General features: G+C 29.9%; 1 protein-coding gene across 1 annotated transcript; it reads right to left on the reverse strand.

Moving 5' to 3' along the window:
• Positions 1-13,730: 13,730 nt before the first annotated feature.
• LOC113374436 (ribonuclease H1-like) lies at positions 13,731-14,415 on the reverse strand (the record flags this gene model as incomplete). Its single annotated transcript, XM_026614480.1, has 1 exon — positions 13,731-14,415. A coding segment is annotated over exon 1 (685 nt), but the record flags the coding sequence as incomplete, so codon positions are not given.
• Positions 14,416-17,576: the final 3,161 nt, after the last annotated feature.

Consider the following 17,576-nt stretch of genomic DNA (forward strand, 5'->3'; position numbering starts at 1 on the left):
AAACAATTTCGTACGAAGAAAAAGATACCCTGTTATGAAGTACCTAATATATGATTATTTTTTATACTCATATTTTAGCATCAATCAGAACCTTACGTTCTATGAGCTGTTGGGCTGAAACTTATCCTTACGTCGTATTTTTAGATGGTAACTCCTGTTGATCCATTCATATTTCATTCAGAATTAATCAGAATTAATCTAATAGGGATGCCTTATTATTCAATTTGATTCAGAAATGCAAGAGAAGGGCTTTGAAATGGTTTTAAAAATAACGTAAATCTGTATTAAAGTAAAGTTGAAGTTCTATATAATATATTTGCTGATTATTTTAAAGCATAATCAAAATATATTTTTATATTGATATTCATTCATAGCATGTCTTACTCCAAATATTAACAAAAACATTTTAGCCCGTTATGTCATTGAAGCTAATTTTATGTGATTTGACTAATCGCTTAACACTCAAATTAGAAAAAGTAAGTGTGCGTGTGACAGCCAAAATTCATCTTGACGTTTTCTCAAGAAACGGCTCCACTAGTTTCAAAAATTTAGAACTATAAAACTCGATGATATCTCGATCTGTTTAAGAAAACGAGTTTTATTTCATTAGAATTACCAGAAAAGTGCAGAATATTTTGTCCATGTTTTCGTCATAAACCAATTTCAGTATCAGTTGTGAATCGTACTTTGCAATGTATTCTTGAATTTGATTTTAGATTTTGATATAACTTTGTTATAGAGTTCACAGTCTTAGAGAACTTCCAAATATTATAGGTCCACGAAAAGTTTGGAATAATAAACATTGCACACATAAAACATATAATTCATGCAATTTGCCTCAAGGCATTGTTAGGTTATATCTAGTTCTGATTTTCTTTCATGTGATATATGTATATAACGTCATAGCAATCGCAAAATTATTAAAAATGATTATGATCATATCTTTAAGTCTCAAGCATTTTGGCATTTCTTAGAAAAAATGATGGGTGTGTATTTGTTTGGATACAATTTTTTTGTCAACGATATCGAGCGCACAGCCCAATTAATTTTAATAATTCAAAAAACAATCTACGCCTATTTATAGTGAGACGTGTTGATTAGTTTTTGTGAAAATTCGTATTCACAGCGAGATTAATTTTTGGCAAAGGCAGGTTCACCTGTTTCGGTAATACCGATCAAAAAGAGAAAAAATTACGGGAATAAAAGTAGAGGTGAACAGGTATATACTAAGACAGGTAGATCATATATAAATAAACTAGTGTTGTATGGAATCGTGCCTTAAGGCAAATTGCTGGAACTTCTCGTACTGTAATGAAATATTTGAGGAATTTACTCTAACTTTCATTATTCTAATTTTATAGACGAAATATAATAGCGTATTAATTGGACGACGAAGTTTACATATGTATGCAGAAAAGTAAATAAATAAAACTTGATCAATCGGATTTAAAATGAAGGGCACTGTCTAATATCTATAAGAATTATATAAACTGAATTGCAAAGTTAAAATTATTTATTTGAAGTAAATAAGCAAGCTTCAAAACTTTAGCCCGAATTAAAATTAAAATCCAAATTATTTTAGATATTGGAAAAAATGGTAGAAAAACAAAAAAAATTGAAATATAAAAAAAATTTTCTCCAAAAGCAATCGTTTCTCAATACAAGGAGAAAGTTTTTTGAATTATTGAAATCGGATGCATGGTTGTTTTAAAATCAGCCTATTTTTGCATATTTAGCTCTGTATCTCCGAAATGCCCAGATTTGCCTTTGCCAAAAACTAATTTTTCTCCATCATTACAAAAAATTGAATCCATAATACACACATCAATTTTTTCTAAGGCTTAACCCTACAGGAAGCTAAAAAATATTGATTATCGATTATTTACACATATCGGGAAGTTTATGCATTTTACAAGACAAAATGCCAAATATAAACAGTTGTATTTGTAAATACTAAACTGATTATACATAATAATATCCCAATTAAGTCCATCATTATAGAAAAGTAAATGAAATAACTTTGAAGTAATCCTGTGCATTTGAGCGAACATTCAAAAGAGTCGCCGCCACCATAATGGGCCTCGTTGCCGGTCTACGCTCTACGGTCTACGGTCTACGGTCGGCGTAGCTCTCGGGTCCAAACCGAACTGACCAGCGGGTGTAAAATTAATGGCCGCGTTAGATTAGAGCTCGCCCCGGTAAACTGATTTGTAATTTGTTGTGAAAATTTCACTCACACGAGGACCAGGGTTAATTACACGGACTGAAGATTCATTCATGTGAGATGTTGGCCGGCATAAAGCTAAGGGATGGGGAGCTAAAGGGTGTTTTATCGTGCTTAATTAAATTGCAAAATCATATCGCCATTTGCCTCAGGCGGGCGGATACGAGTGCCCGCCGTTTCGTTATTGCTGACCACTGGACTAAAAAGATATATTTTTGGAAATGAGTAATTGACCTAAATCAAATGATGCTGAGTTACTGTATATTATAATGTAAATAATTCTGGTATATTTTTTATTAAATTATTTTATTTTGTTAATATAAATGTGTGCATCACGAGTGTTACCATATTACTGATGAACATTATTCAAAATTGTTATATGATGTATTTATTTTTAACTTAAATGCCATCTCGAACAATAGCAAAAAAGTTTTACTTCAATCGCGTGTAATTGACCTAAATCAAATGATGCCGTGTTACTGCATTTTATAATGTAAATAATTCTGGTTTATTTTTGTTAAATTATTTTATTTTATTAACATGAAAATTATCTATGATTGCAATAATCATAATTATTCAATTATAACTTGAATTACACATTTCAAATCTATGTATAATTTTTTTTATTATCGATGAAAACTATCAAATAGCAAATTGAAAAAAAAAACAATATAGAAATTTTCTATTTTATTTTACTAATTGTTTTCATTACTTACAGTTATTAAAATATTAATTTTTCCAACGCATAAGAAAGCATTGTTTGTTATATATAAAAATTAACATATCTAACAGAACTCTACTGGTACGGCATGTATTATAAAAAAATAGCTAAATTATGTTTTTAACACCATATTTTCAACTTGATACTAAAAATTTCCAACCAAAAACATATTCAAATAATTCCTTGAGAGTTTTAGTCAAGATATGTATGTATATTAAAGAAATCATATTTCGTAAGTAAATTTTGGAAAATTTGGTAAGTAAATTTTGGTGAATTTGGTAAGGAAATTAAGATAAATAAATTTAGGGAACTTTGATATAACACTCACTTAACTGAGCATTTAAACAATATTTAAGATAAATAACAAGTTTTGTTGACAGTGTGAAGAAATGATTTGTTTCTTGGGAAACCAAAAATTTCATTTTTTTGATTTTTTTTTATTTTTCTATTTTCTTCTTTTTGAAAATGATTTGGATTTTCACATTAATTCTAGTTTAATTCAAATTTACTTATATACTTGAAATAAATAATTTTAACTTTGCAACTCAGTCTATATAATGTCTACTATACCACATATACTAATATTTAGCGTTTACCTAAAAACCATAATTATTGTTTTTTAAATTACTCTTTACGCCAAAATGCATATACATTTATAATATGAGCGATGTTAAATGTAGAACTGCTTTAAATAAAATGATAAGTCTCAATTCCCAAACTAATATTGGATATTGAAGTCTTTTAACCGGTATAACATAACCATAACCATAACATAATACTGGTACTTCATGTTGGATTAAATTAATTTAAATTTTTATTACTTAGGATATCCAAAATTGTATCTTAAACTTTTTAAAGAAATTATATATTGAAGAAACTATATTGAAAATTTAATATCCGAATCTTGTGTTGGCGCCCCCTAAGGCGTGCGCTCGTATTTTTTGCATGCATCGCATTAAAGGTAGGATGGGCCCTGATTAATACTTAATTTCATATTTTAAGTGAATTAATTTGTCATATCCTGTTCATATGTGTATCATCCAATCTGCCATACATATACTGTATTTTATATTATTTTAATTTCTGGCACATCTCAGCTGCTTTTTGGCAATATATTATACATATTCTAATATTGTCTAGGTTCATAAGTAAATTGAAATTTTTTGCAGATGATAGTTTTCATTTGTTTTCAATGCAAACAATGACATGTAGTTCTTTGCAATTTTTTCATTTATTTCTACAATATTGCACATACATCGCAGTACTTTATAATCACATACATCGTAGAAAATTTCCTTAACAAACTTCAGAAAGATTTATCAAAATCCAAATAATCGTTTAGACGGAGTATACATTGAGTGCTTGTAATTTATTATGAACTTTATATAATAGCAATAAAGCTCAAATTGATTCTATGTTTTAGATAGAAAACGTTTGTATGAGAAAAAGGAAAAGGCTGTTTTTAGATTTTTTATCGTCGTAAGAACCATCCTTGGACTTCAACAAATATTTAAAAAAAAAGAATTGGCCAAATTGGTCCAGGCGTTGCTGAGTTATGCGCTTACCAACACATTTTGCTATTCATTTTTATATATAAGAAGATAAGGTCATTCAATTCTAACTCCGCTTGATAAGTTTTTACTTTCTATGTAAACATATCGTGGTCGTATAATTTATAAGCTCACATATTTTGTCTATAAGATACAAATTGTGAAATTTACAATATTTATAATAATCTATTTTAATATTATTTGAAAACAAACATAAAATACTTCGAGAGCTTTTTAAGAGTACGGGAAATTTCATCAACTTGCTTTAAGGCACAATGCCACGAATTACTAGTTTTACTTTATTATTAAACAATTAAGTATGTGCTAATTTAAATTAATGCAATTATCGATTTCAGAAGTTTGCTTGAAAGATATTTGTTATCATTTATATGGCATTCATTAGTTTTTAGATTAGTGAAATGCAAAGCCTTTAGTTTCAAAATACATAGTTTATCAAACGTTTCTAAATTTCAACCCTTATTAATATGGTTGCTTTCAGTAGATTTCATATAATTGTTTATAAACATTATTTATTTGCTGAGTAATCTATCTTGGCAATAAATAATGCCAAATTCTCATTGCCCATTCGGTACTAACGAAGGAGATTATTTTACTAATTTCATTGGTCGTGCTATTAAGAGCGTTTGACCATTACCGAGATAATCTAGGTATATTTTATGCGACCGGCAAACACACGAATAAATTCCATGTCTATAGCTTAATCCCGGGCTAATTGTACTCTAAAGTTTAAATTGCCGTGAATTAAAAATGGGCCCACTAATTAAACAAACGACACACAACGGTTTAGACAAAATTTTTATTTCAATGATAAATTACAGGTTTTTAACTTCCCGAAGAAGAAGTTTATTTTCATAAAAAAATCTGATTCGCTAATTTTATGTTTTCTCGACGTTTCAAACCATTCTGAATTGAGCCAGCTGAGAAGACCAAATTTAGAAAAAGTGTATGTGTGTGTGCGCGTGTATGTGAACAGATTTTTGCCGTAAATCGACGTTTATTCAAAAACGACTGATCCGATTTGAAAAATTTGAAAACCATTCGATGTATCTCGATGAGGACTAGCGTTTATCAATTTTGCGCGACGATCAACCAAGCCGTTTCTTTGCAAACAGCAGAAAAGTAAAAAAAAATCGTACACATTTTAGCCCGCAATTCAGAATCGATTTTAAAAATTCAAAAACCGTTCAGAAGATATTGGTTGGAAATCGTGCTGATTAGTTTTTGGTAAAAATCGGCCAATCCGTTTTCTTGTAATAAAGTGTTAAAAAAAAATGTTCGATGATTTTTATTATTTTTTTGGACGGTAGATACCATAGTCCTATAGACCATACTAAAATATTACAGCTCTACGACAAGTCGTTCAACTTTAAAAATGGTTCAAAGTTTGCAAAAATTAATATCGTTTTGTTGGCATTTGTCAAAGACCTTTTATCGACGTTTGCTCAAAAACGCCTGAACCGATTTCAGAAATTTAGGAGCCATCTGATGTATCTTGATGAGGGTTATTGTTTGTCAGTTTTGTGCGGCGATCTGCCAAGCCGTTTCTTTGTAATTTAGAAAAAAGTGTTAAACTTTTCGTCCACATTTAAGCTCAAAGTACCGAATTTAAAAAAATCAAAAACTGTTCGAAAGATATTAGTTGGAAATGATACTGATTAGTTTTAGGTGATAATCTACTGAGCCGTTTTCTTGTAATTAACAATTATATTAACCGATATATATCAGTATCATGGTCTTATAGATCTTACTGAAATATTACAGCCTTACGACAAGTAAATAACAAAAAGACAAAATGAGCTTATTTATTAACATAGAGATTTGCATTTAAATTAAACACTAACACTAAAATGTTTATTCTGCTTACTTTAAGTACGCAAGAACACTTAATTGAGTTATAATTAAATGATTTATGTCGACAAAGCAAATAATCATACTATTTATTCCTTAATCGAGTTATATTGTAGTTTAACTCAGTTCACGCAACTGCCCTAGGGCAATACTACCCATAGCAAATTATGTTTATGAAAATTGCAACTGATTATAGCATTTACTTTCATTTTCAGAAAATAAATTAGTCGACAAATATGCAAACTAGTTGAGTATCATACTGTAGCTTAATGATAATTGATGATGGAAAATATAAAGAAATAGAAAAATAATATGAATTAAATTAGAACTCCAATCAGAAAAGTTTAATTTAGTGTATAATTAAATAATAAAATGAATAAAATTTGATCCTTTTTTATAGAAATTCATTGACATATTAATGAATAACAGTAACGTCAACGTCAACGTCAATCATACTTTTCCGTGCAAGATCAATAACTAATTCCGGCGATTTCATTTATTGCATTATATTAAACTGAAATTCACCATTACCGTTCCATATCTATAACACGTAAACGCAAAGTCATCGTAACGTTAATGGCTTTTTCGTGGGGCGAATGAAGTTTCTGATTTTAGTTTCGGTCTAATTAGTTTTTACACTGATTAACATTTAAATCAAAAGCATTCGGAAAGGGTTGAGAGCGAATTCGAGGGCGCAACTTCCTAAGGGTCGCGTGCCTGCAAGGGAAGTCCCTGACACTGGGGTAAGCGATGCGAAATTAGTTTTTTAACCGCGCACGTTTGAGTGAAAACGAAATATGAAATTTAATTTTTAAATCTAAGTAGTTCAGGATGTTGATTATTAATACAAATTTTAGATTTTAGTTTTTAGTAGTTCAATCCGGTGGACCGTACATTTAAAGGATTCTAGCCCTTAATTTTCAGATACGAATGATATAGTTAGTTTGAGATATATGATAATATTTAATTAGTAATTATTTGATTTACTTTTCCTAGGGTAAGTTAAAGTAATCGCAAAAAAATCAAAACTGAGAATTTTTATATATCTTTATGTTTCAGAGGCTTCTGAACATTTTGTGTATATGTATGTGAGTTTTTAGATACAAATTTTTGTTGACGATTTTGGAAACACGGTTCAAGCGATTTGATCAATTCAAAAAAAAAAATCGATTTCTATTTAATTGATAAGGAAACATGCAGACATGATAAAAATTGCAAAAAATGGTAATTCAGTTTCTAGGAGAATAGAGGGTCCGATTTCAATAATTCAAAAACTATTTAACTTGTATTGATAAAATAAAGAACTGATTAAATTTTTAGAGAAGCAGGACTAGCGGTTTTGGAGATCAAGTGAAAAAAGTATGAAAATGCCATTTGGCGGTCAAATGGCACATCAAATTATCAGATATTTTATAGAGATTTTAATAATAAATATAAATTTTGTTTACATTTCTAGGTGTTTCTTCTGTTTACATACCAATGTTCATTCTTCAATATTTCTGCTCTGAAGCAGCCACGAAGAACGATTGCTTTGGAAAAAATTTCAAAATTCTCAAAAAAATTCAGAATATAGAAAAGAAATAAAAATTATTAAAATAACCATTTTTTTAATTTTAAAATATTCATATATCTCATATTTTCAGAGTTTTCGAAAATTTCTAGTCCTTGATTTTTAGATACGAATGATATAATTAATTTAATGATAATATTTAATTAGTAATTAATTTATTTATTATCATATCCTAAATATATAATAATATAAACGATACAGCAAATATATTTCATACAAAATTTTTGTATGTGTGTATGTGTGTGTATGCGTGTGTGTGTGTGTGCGTGTGTGTGTGCGTGTGTGTGTGCGTGTGTGTGTGCAGATACAAATTTTCGTCGACGATTTCGAGAACACCGATCAACCGATTTATATAATTAAAAAAACAATCGATTTGTACTGATAAGGAGACGTGCTGATTAGTTTTTGGTGGAGGCAGGTTTCCGAAAATACGGGGCAAAAAGTGCCAAAAACGGTAACACGGTTTTTAAGAGAACGGAGCGTCCGATTTAAAAAATTCAAAAATTATTTTATTTGTATTGACAAGATGAAGTTTTGGTCAAATTTTCATGAAGGCAGGTCTAGCGGTTTCAGAGATCTAATGAGAAAAATAAAAGAAAAAGCCATTTGGCGGTCAAAAATGATCATTAGACATATGCACATCAAATTATCAGATATTTTATAGAGAGTTTAACATTAAGTATGAATTTTGTTTACAAGAAAAATATGGAATGCAGGCGTCGATGTCCTCAGAACCGGCACTGGTTATATATTTCGATATATTTCAAAATTATCAAATAAGAATAATATGAAAAATAGACTATATGAAATTAAATGTCGCAATACAAAATATCGAAGGTGAAAACGAAATAAAGGTCTATGTACAATTTTAAATAAAAATATCATAAATATAAAATTATATCTATAAATCATCAGAAACAATTCAACATGATATGGCGTAATGCACAGGTTTCGTTTTTAAATGTGTCTGAAAAATATAATCTCTCTGTATTCAAACAAGAAAAAATAATAGCGCTCGCTTTCCGGTATAATTTATTTGATTTATGTGAAATTACCCGTGAACTTCAGCACGCCACCAGAATTCTTCTCGAATGGAAATGATTTTTTAACTGTTGAATATGCATACATTAAAAACAAAGTATTTTCATAATATATAGCGATAACTCTAAGGGTAGAAAATATTTCGTTTTATTTCAGACTTTTTTTAGAAATATAAAAAATGTGCTTGAATTGTATGACTAATGCGGCTCAAATAAGATCAAACTAGTGGAGTGCATGGTATCGTGCCTTAAGGCAAATTGCTGGAATTTCCAGTACCAAAAATTATAATTTTTAAAAAAACCTTCCATTTTTTTTAAACTAAAAAAAAATGAGATATTTGACGTTTTTGAAAAAAAATGACTTTTTTTAAAAAAAAATTATTTTTTTATATTTTGAAATTCTATTTATACTTTGAATTTTTCTAAAAATTTGGAACTTTAAACGGACAAACAATTTTATGGAACCCATAGAAATGTAAATAAGAATTATACTTATTAAAATCTCTATAAAATATCTGATAATTTGATATAGTCGTAGATATATGTAATATATATATATATATATATATATATATATATATATATATGTGTGTAATTTTTGACCGCCAAACGGCATTATTTTTTGGGCCTGCGCTAGATCTGCCTGTACTAGATCTGCCTGCCCAAAAAATTAATCAGTTTTTTATTTTGTCAATATAAGTAAAATGATTTTCGAATTATTAAAATCGGACGCTCCGTTCTCTTAAAACTGAGTTACAGTTTTTGGCACTTTTTTCCCGCATCTTCGAAACGTCTGAATCTACCTTGTCCAAAAACTAATCAGTACGTCTTTTTATTAATAGGAATCGAATGCATTTTGAATAATTTAAATCGGTTATACCGTGGTCCCAAAATCGTCGACAAAAATTTTCAATCGAACACACACACACGCACACACACATAAACATCTATTTTTTTTAAGGTATGCCAAAATGTTCAGAAACTTCTTAAACGTAAAGGAATGAAAACAATTCGTTTTTGATTCTTTTGCGGTTACTATAACTTACCCTACGGGAAGTTAATAATGACTATGATAATAGCAAATACTGACCAAATATGGTGGTATTTATTAACTTTCCGAAGGGCAAGTTATAGCAATTGTGCAAAAATCTGAACATTTCGGCATGCCTAAGAAAAAAATCTATTTTTTGTGTGAATGTGTGGATACAATTTTTTGTCGACAATTTTCGGCGTATGGATCTACTGATATGAATGATTAAAAAAGCAATGGATACCGATTGATTGGGAGAAGTGCTGATTAGTTTTTTTGGCAAAGGTCCAGCCATTTCAGAGATACTAAACAAAAAGTGCAAAAAATAAAAATCGAGACTCGCGATGTTGGTATTAGGGTGATCCCCACATTTATATAAGCTAGAAATTCTCAGTGAGCTTCTTTATGTGGTCGAGTATTGTCGGTAGGGGAAAGTTTCGTAACGCCGGACGGCACCTAATGTCCGACACTCTGTTTAACGGTTCTACCTAACTTCCCCATTTTTTGTATTTTCTAGTCGAAAGAATGAAAATCTTATGATAAATGCTCAAGAAAAGAGCATCAGTGTGGCCCAGCCAAAAGAATGAATAAATAGTGATTTTTTTTGCAAGATCTAAGAATATTCGTCAAAGTTACATGTGCAGACACTCCAGAGTGTGGAGATGGCTACATATGGGTTCAATGCTGGTTATTTTGAAATGCTCGGTACTAGGTGTCACTTTGTAAAATCATATTTCTTGTTACAAAAGTTTGATTGGTAGTATTAATTATTTTTTAGCAAAGGTTGCGTATTTGTTAATTTAGTTTGTTTTCTAACTTTATTATCTAACATAAATCATAATTTAATAAACATTTCGTAAAATATTTTTTGATTTATTCATAAATAACCTTAGGTGTCCGGCTCTCGGGGACTTCTTACTATGTCACTCTGTTTATGTATTTATTTTGTAGAGTAGTAATGTCTAGTAAGTGGATTTCTTATTTTGTTTCGAAGATACGGAGATATACAAAAAATTGCAGTTCTTGAGATAACAAAGCATCCGATTTGAATGATTAAAAAACCTCTTACGTGTATTGACGAAACAATTATTTTGGCGTAAAACATTTTTTTTATTTTCAAAAATACTTTTTTTTGAATATTAAAAATAATTCGGAATTTAATTCAAATTCTAGTTGAAATTCTAAAGCTCACTTATATTTTTAAAATAAATAATTTCAACTATGCAATTCAGTTTATATAACTTTTAGAAATATAAGGTCCTTAATTCTATCACCCCTTATCAAGTAAACATATTCAAACGTTATCGTGGAATTCATAAACTCTTACATTTTGTCTACGTAAATACGAATAATAAAAATTACAATTTTTATAGTAATCCATTTGAAAACATTTAATATTCTTTAAATATTTCATTGCGGTACCGGAAGTTTCAGCACTTTGCCTTAAAGCACGATGCCATACACCACTAGTTCATATTGATTGTACAAATTACAGATACCTAAGTGTATAAATCTCATTCATGTTTACAATCCGCCTGCGTTTCTGTTTTAAATCGATTTGAAATGATATTAACCTAATGTCTTCTTATGTTATAAGCGACACGTCCAACATCTGAATCGCTTCGAATAAGCTAATAAAGCGTAAAACGAATTAACATAAGTGCACTTGAAGGCATTTTGAACGCTTTCGTAAGATCGTTCGGGTAATCTCTACTTTCTGTTCATGTTACACGAGGGCGGATTAACCAGGCACAAAGTCTCACTGTCTCGAGGGTGCCGTTATTATACAAGTTTTACTTTCTTCATTTATCTGGAAGAGTTGCATTTGTTCTTAACAAATACTTTGTACGTGCGAGGTGGAACCGAGTGGAATTAGAGTTTTGATTGCCCTGCGAAATTTTGTTAATGTATGTGGATTCGCAATCAGTTTTGAGGTAAATATATATAAAGCGGATATAAATTTTTTATCAAGTTTCTTTATAGTTAGAACGGGGTTTGAAGGTCCGCAGATGAAAAGGTACACCGCCGATATCTTATGGACCAGTAAAGTTAAACATTTTTTATGATACGAAAAAGATGTAGAAACTAGAGATGGGCTTATCATATCCGAAGCCGGATCGGTTAGGATTTGACTCCGCTTTAGAGGAGTTATATCCACTGAATAACTCCACAACTCCGACAACTTTGAATCATAATACTTGACATAAATAGGTTCTCTAGTGTGTTGTTAACATATCCAAGGATTTATTAAGACTTTGGAAATAGTTTACAAAAATTGAACTATTTGTAAATATTTTGTTCATTTTATCATAATAATTACTATTTTCTGCATTTCAATACGCATACAAATCACAAATTGATAAGAAACTTGGGAATCAAAATCAATTTTGTAATTACTTTTGAAGAGAGAAATATAGAATTCCTTGAATATGTTTATTTTTACATGAAAATAATGCAGTGAACCTTATATATGAAATAAGAACAAATCTGTGTATGTAATATTTTTTCACAAAATGATAATACCTCACATTGTTTTATTATTTCCCTTTCGAGAATTAATTAACTTCCCGTAGGGTAAGTTATAGTAATCGCAAAAAAAATCGAGAATAAATTTTTTTATATATCTTTACGTTTCAGAGGTTTCTGAATGTATGTGTGTTTGTGCGTGTGTGTATGTGCGTGCGGATATAAATTTTCGTCGACGATTTCGGAAAACAAGGATGAAGCGATTTGAATAATTCAAAAAACATTCGATTTGTATTGATAAGAAGACGTGCTTATTAGTTTTGACGAAGGCAGGTCTAGCCGTTCTGAAGATATGGGGCAAAAAGTGCCTAAAACGGTTACTCAGTTTTTAAGAGAAGGCAGCGTCCGATTTGAATAATTCAAAAAACATTTTACTTGTATTAACAAGATGAAAAAACTGATCAAATTTTCATGAAGTGAAAAAAGTAAAAAAAAATGCCACCTTGCGGTCAAAAATGATCATTAGACATATGCACATCAAATTATCAGATATTTTATAGATTTTAACTTCCATATTTCGTCTCTATGGAGTTGAAGCAGTACGATTGCTTGAAGAAAAGTTCAGAATTTCGAAAATATTTCAAAATACAAAATTTCTTCAAAAAGTCCTTTTTTCAAAAAAAGTAAATTTTTGTCAAAAATTTATAGTCTTAATTTTTGGTACGGAAAGTTCCAGCAATTTGCCTTAAGGCACGATGCCATACACCACTAGTTATACATTAGGTAGTTTGATTAGCATACTATTACTTTTACACAATTATAAACTCATAATTGTGTAAAAGTTATAATATAATACTAAATATTTTTTAGCTGGTTGTATACCATTGAAAGAGCTCAATTTGCGGAACAAATCATCATCGTATACAGAATATAGAATACAAAATAACATAATTTGAGATATTATATACCTGGAAGTTTTTTTTTTTTTTTTTTTTTTCTTTTCTTTATTTGGCCTCTAATAACAATACAGCCACATACAATATTATATTAACATAATTTATATATTTATACCACTTAATCTAATAAAATTAACCAAAATACTATAGCACTTTACACTTCTTAATATTGTAAGTAAATTAACTGGTTTGTCTATGCAATTGCACTCATGCAGCTTATTCAACATATCTTGTCTGTTTTTTTCAAATAGGCCACACTCCAATATTAAATGTTCACCACTTCCAACTGCTTTACCACACCTACATGCATTCGAAGCTGCAACACCTATCCGATGCAGGTGTGATGGAAAGCTTCCATGGTTTAATCTTAACCTCGTTAATGTTACTAAGGTTCTTCTATCCTCGAATTTGAAACTTTCTTGCCACATTCTGCTTCCCACTGCTGGATTGCATATTCTATAATATGCCCCTCTAGTCTCATTTGGATCGATCCATACTTTTTGCCACTCTTTAAAATTTCTATTTTTACACCGTTTCACATAATCCTTGTATGTTGCTACGTGCATAATAGATCCATTTTTTGTTGCTTGTTTTGCTAATTTATCAGCTATTTCATTTCCTTTGATTCCTGAGTGAGCCTTAATCCATATTATTTTAATGGTATACCCTATTCTTATCAGCCTATTAATATCGTACCACACTTCATAGAACAATATATCTGATGTCTGAGTTTTGTTGTATAAATTTTGTAGAGTTTCTATACTACTTTTACTGTCGGTGAATATAACTGTCTTCATTATTTTGTGCCTTTGAATTAACTCTATTGCCTTTTTAATAGCAAAAATTTCCGCAGTAAAAATTGAAGCAAAATCAGGCAGTTTATATCCCAACTTAATGTTCAAATTTTCCAAATATATTGCACAACCCACTTTCTGATCAAGCTTAGATCCATCCGTGTAAATTACATTGTAATCTCTTATTTTTGTCATGTTTATATTAAAAATATCATCAGAAATGCTATATATATCCAGATAAAGTGTATTATAATATGGGTGTTTTGTATAATTGATACCTTCCTCTCTTATTTTATTTACATACAAATAGCTATTAACTAGGCATGGTTTTTTTCGCTTTTTCCAATACTTATATATTGTAGTGTCTATTGAAATTTTACCTACTTTTTCTATAATTTGATTATCCTGTATTATTATTTTTTTAAGTATAAATTTGTCACAAATGAACTGTCGTCTTAGGTATAAAGGCATCTCCCCACTTTCCACCAAAAGGGCATTAGTGGGAGTGGATCGCATAGCCCCCATACAAATTCTCAAACAGTTATATTGAGCTTTGTCCAATACCCTACAGTAAATCGAATTATTAAATACAATACATCCATAATCAAAAATGGGTCTTATTAGTGTTTTATAAAGATTCAAGGACGCAATAGGGTGTGATCCCCACCATGTACCATTCGTCATTCTCAAAATATTTATTCTTTTTTCTACTCTTTTAAGCACATAATCCATGTGTTGTTTGAAAGATAACTTTTGATCAAATATAACCCCTAAGAATTTGTTATATTTTTGTACTTTAATGATGTGATATTTACTATTTATCTTATCCACATGATTAATATTTCTGTGTCTTGTATAAATACCAATTGAACTTTTATTATCTGATAATTCCAGACCTTTCTCTTCCAGCCACACATGAAAGCGATCAATATTCTTACTCATTACCTCACAAGCTTCTTGCAGGCTTGCTTTTTCTACGTAAATAACCACATCGTCCGCATACTGCAAAATTTTTGTTTCTGGCTCCAAGATCCCTTCTATATCTCTTACGTATATCGCATATAATAAAGGGCTTAAAATACCTCCTTGTGGTAATCCTTTATATATTTTTCTTGGTCCAATTATTTTACCATTTATCCTAAAATATACTTCCCTTTCAAAGATATTATTAGTAACTGCCCTAATAAAATTACATGGTAATCCGATCTTTGACATAGTTTCTGATAATGTTTTAGGTAAAACATTATCGTATGCACCCTTGATGTCACTAAAAAGTGCCACAACATACTTATTTTTCGTAAAGGATATATGTAAGTCACTAATAAAATTACTTAAACTATCCTGTGTTCCCATACCCTTCCTAAAGCCAAATTGACTTTTTGGTAGTATTCCATATTTTTCACTCCACCACTCCAGTCTTCTTTTAATCATTCTGTCCTTAACCTTTGAAACACAGGATGCAAGAGAAATCGGTCTATACGTGGAGATCTCATTCGCATCTTTATTAGGTTTTTTGATTAAAATTGTAATATACTTATTCCAGGCCCCAATTACTTCCGGATTTGTCCATACTTTATTCAACAATTTTAGTAAAATCTCTTTTGCCACCATTGGCAAGTTTATGAGCATAGAATAAAATATTCCATCCATACCTGGTGCGGTATCAGTACCTTTAATTAAAGCAATTTCTAATTCCCACAATGTAAAAGGTTTCACTAATAGGAATGTTTCGCGTCCAAAAACCTTTTTATCCACATTGAAATAATCATTTCTAACACTAGATGGAGCATAAGTATCAATAATATTATCAATCATCATTGGGTTAACGTTTTCTTGTAAATTTTCAGGTTCTATATATTTTTTCAAACATTTAATTGTTCTAAATACTTCCCTGGTAGACGTATTTGGTTTGATATTATTTGTATATTCATGCCAACTATCTCTCTTCTTTCTTCTGAATATCGTTCTGATTTCAGCATTAATGTTTTTACATATTAAATAATTATGGTAGTTAGATTTCTGCCTATAATTTTTTTCTGCGTCTCTTCTTTTCCTAATAAGTTCGTCGCACTCATTATCCCACCAAATAGGTTTAAAGTGTTTGATATTGGAGCATATTCTCTTTTTTGGTATACTTTTCTCCGCTGCAATATTGATTATGTTCATAAATTCTGTATAAGCAACAACCGGGTCATTTACTTCAAAATCATTTGAGTAATACTCAATTACTTTTTGATATTTTGTCCAGTCGGCAGCTTTGCAATTCCAATATTCCCTAGTTCTATTTATAATAGGTGATTCTCTTAGTTGCATCATTATTGGATAATGATCAGATCCAAGAGAATGTTTCCTGACATTCCATACAATTTTATGTGCCACCTCGTGAGTACACAATGTAATGTCTACCACTGTCGAACTATTCTTAAAATTCAAAGTCGGATTCCCGTCATTTAATATAATTAAATTGTTGTCATTAATAACTTCCAATAAGTTATTGCCAATCTTATCATTCCAATTACACCCCCATGCCATATGATGTGCATTAAAGTCACCACAAATTATGTAAGGTTTGGATATCTGACTTAATAAATCATTCCATTGACTAACAGAAATATTATAGTTAGGTACAATATATACCGAAATTATAGATAGTTGATGTTTTCCTGCACAAAATTCTATACCAGATATTTGGAATTTATTTATATCAATTGTTCCCGTATTAAAAGCTAATACTTTGTTTATAATTATTTCATTCTTAACTAGAATTGCAGTACCACCATACCCATCTTTTCTGTCACTGCGCACAGTCTTATATCCCCTGAGCGAAAATTTCCTATCACTCTTCAACCATGTTTCTGAAAATGTAGCAATATGTACTTTGTTTTCAAATAAGAAATGCTCAATACTACTTTTGTTATGTATCAAAGACCTACAGTTGAATTGTAGAATATTTGTTACCATAAAATAAATTGTAATTGTGATTGTATAATTTTCTTTTGCACATTTTCCATGCGCTCATTAACCTTAATTTCTCTTATTGTTGTCCACATCTCCTTCACTACCTATTCTATTCATTACCTCTCTTAACATTTTGTTGATGTCTTTATTATTAGGTTTGTAGTGTTTTTTAACTAGTTTGATAAATAAATTCAAAAATTCATCGGTATGTTCTTCATTGACGTTCTTTATGGTATCTACTTCTTTCTCTTTGTCTTTGTTATCAACTTCATTCCTAGTGGATACTCGATATTTTTCTCTAAAACCTTCCCTATCTGTATGCACCCTGTTCCTTTCACTTGATTCCCCTTTTGATTTATCTTCTTTTCTATTAATTATATTATTATATTTGGTTCTTT

The sequence above is a fragment of the Ctenocephalides felis genome, unplaced genomic scaffold (assembly GCF_003426905.1).
Source record: "Ctenocephalides felis isolate EL2017-DRISC unplaced genomic scaffold, ASM342690v1 CF-g0.4_SCAFFOLD_01781, whole genome shotgun sequence".
Taxonomy (NCBI): Eukaryota; Metazoa; Arthropoda; class Insecta; order Siphonaptera; family Pulicidae; genus Ctenocephalides; species Ctenocephalides felis.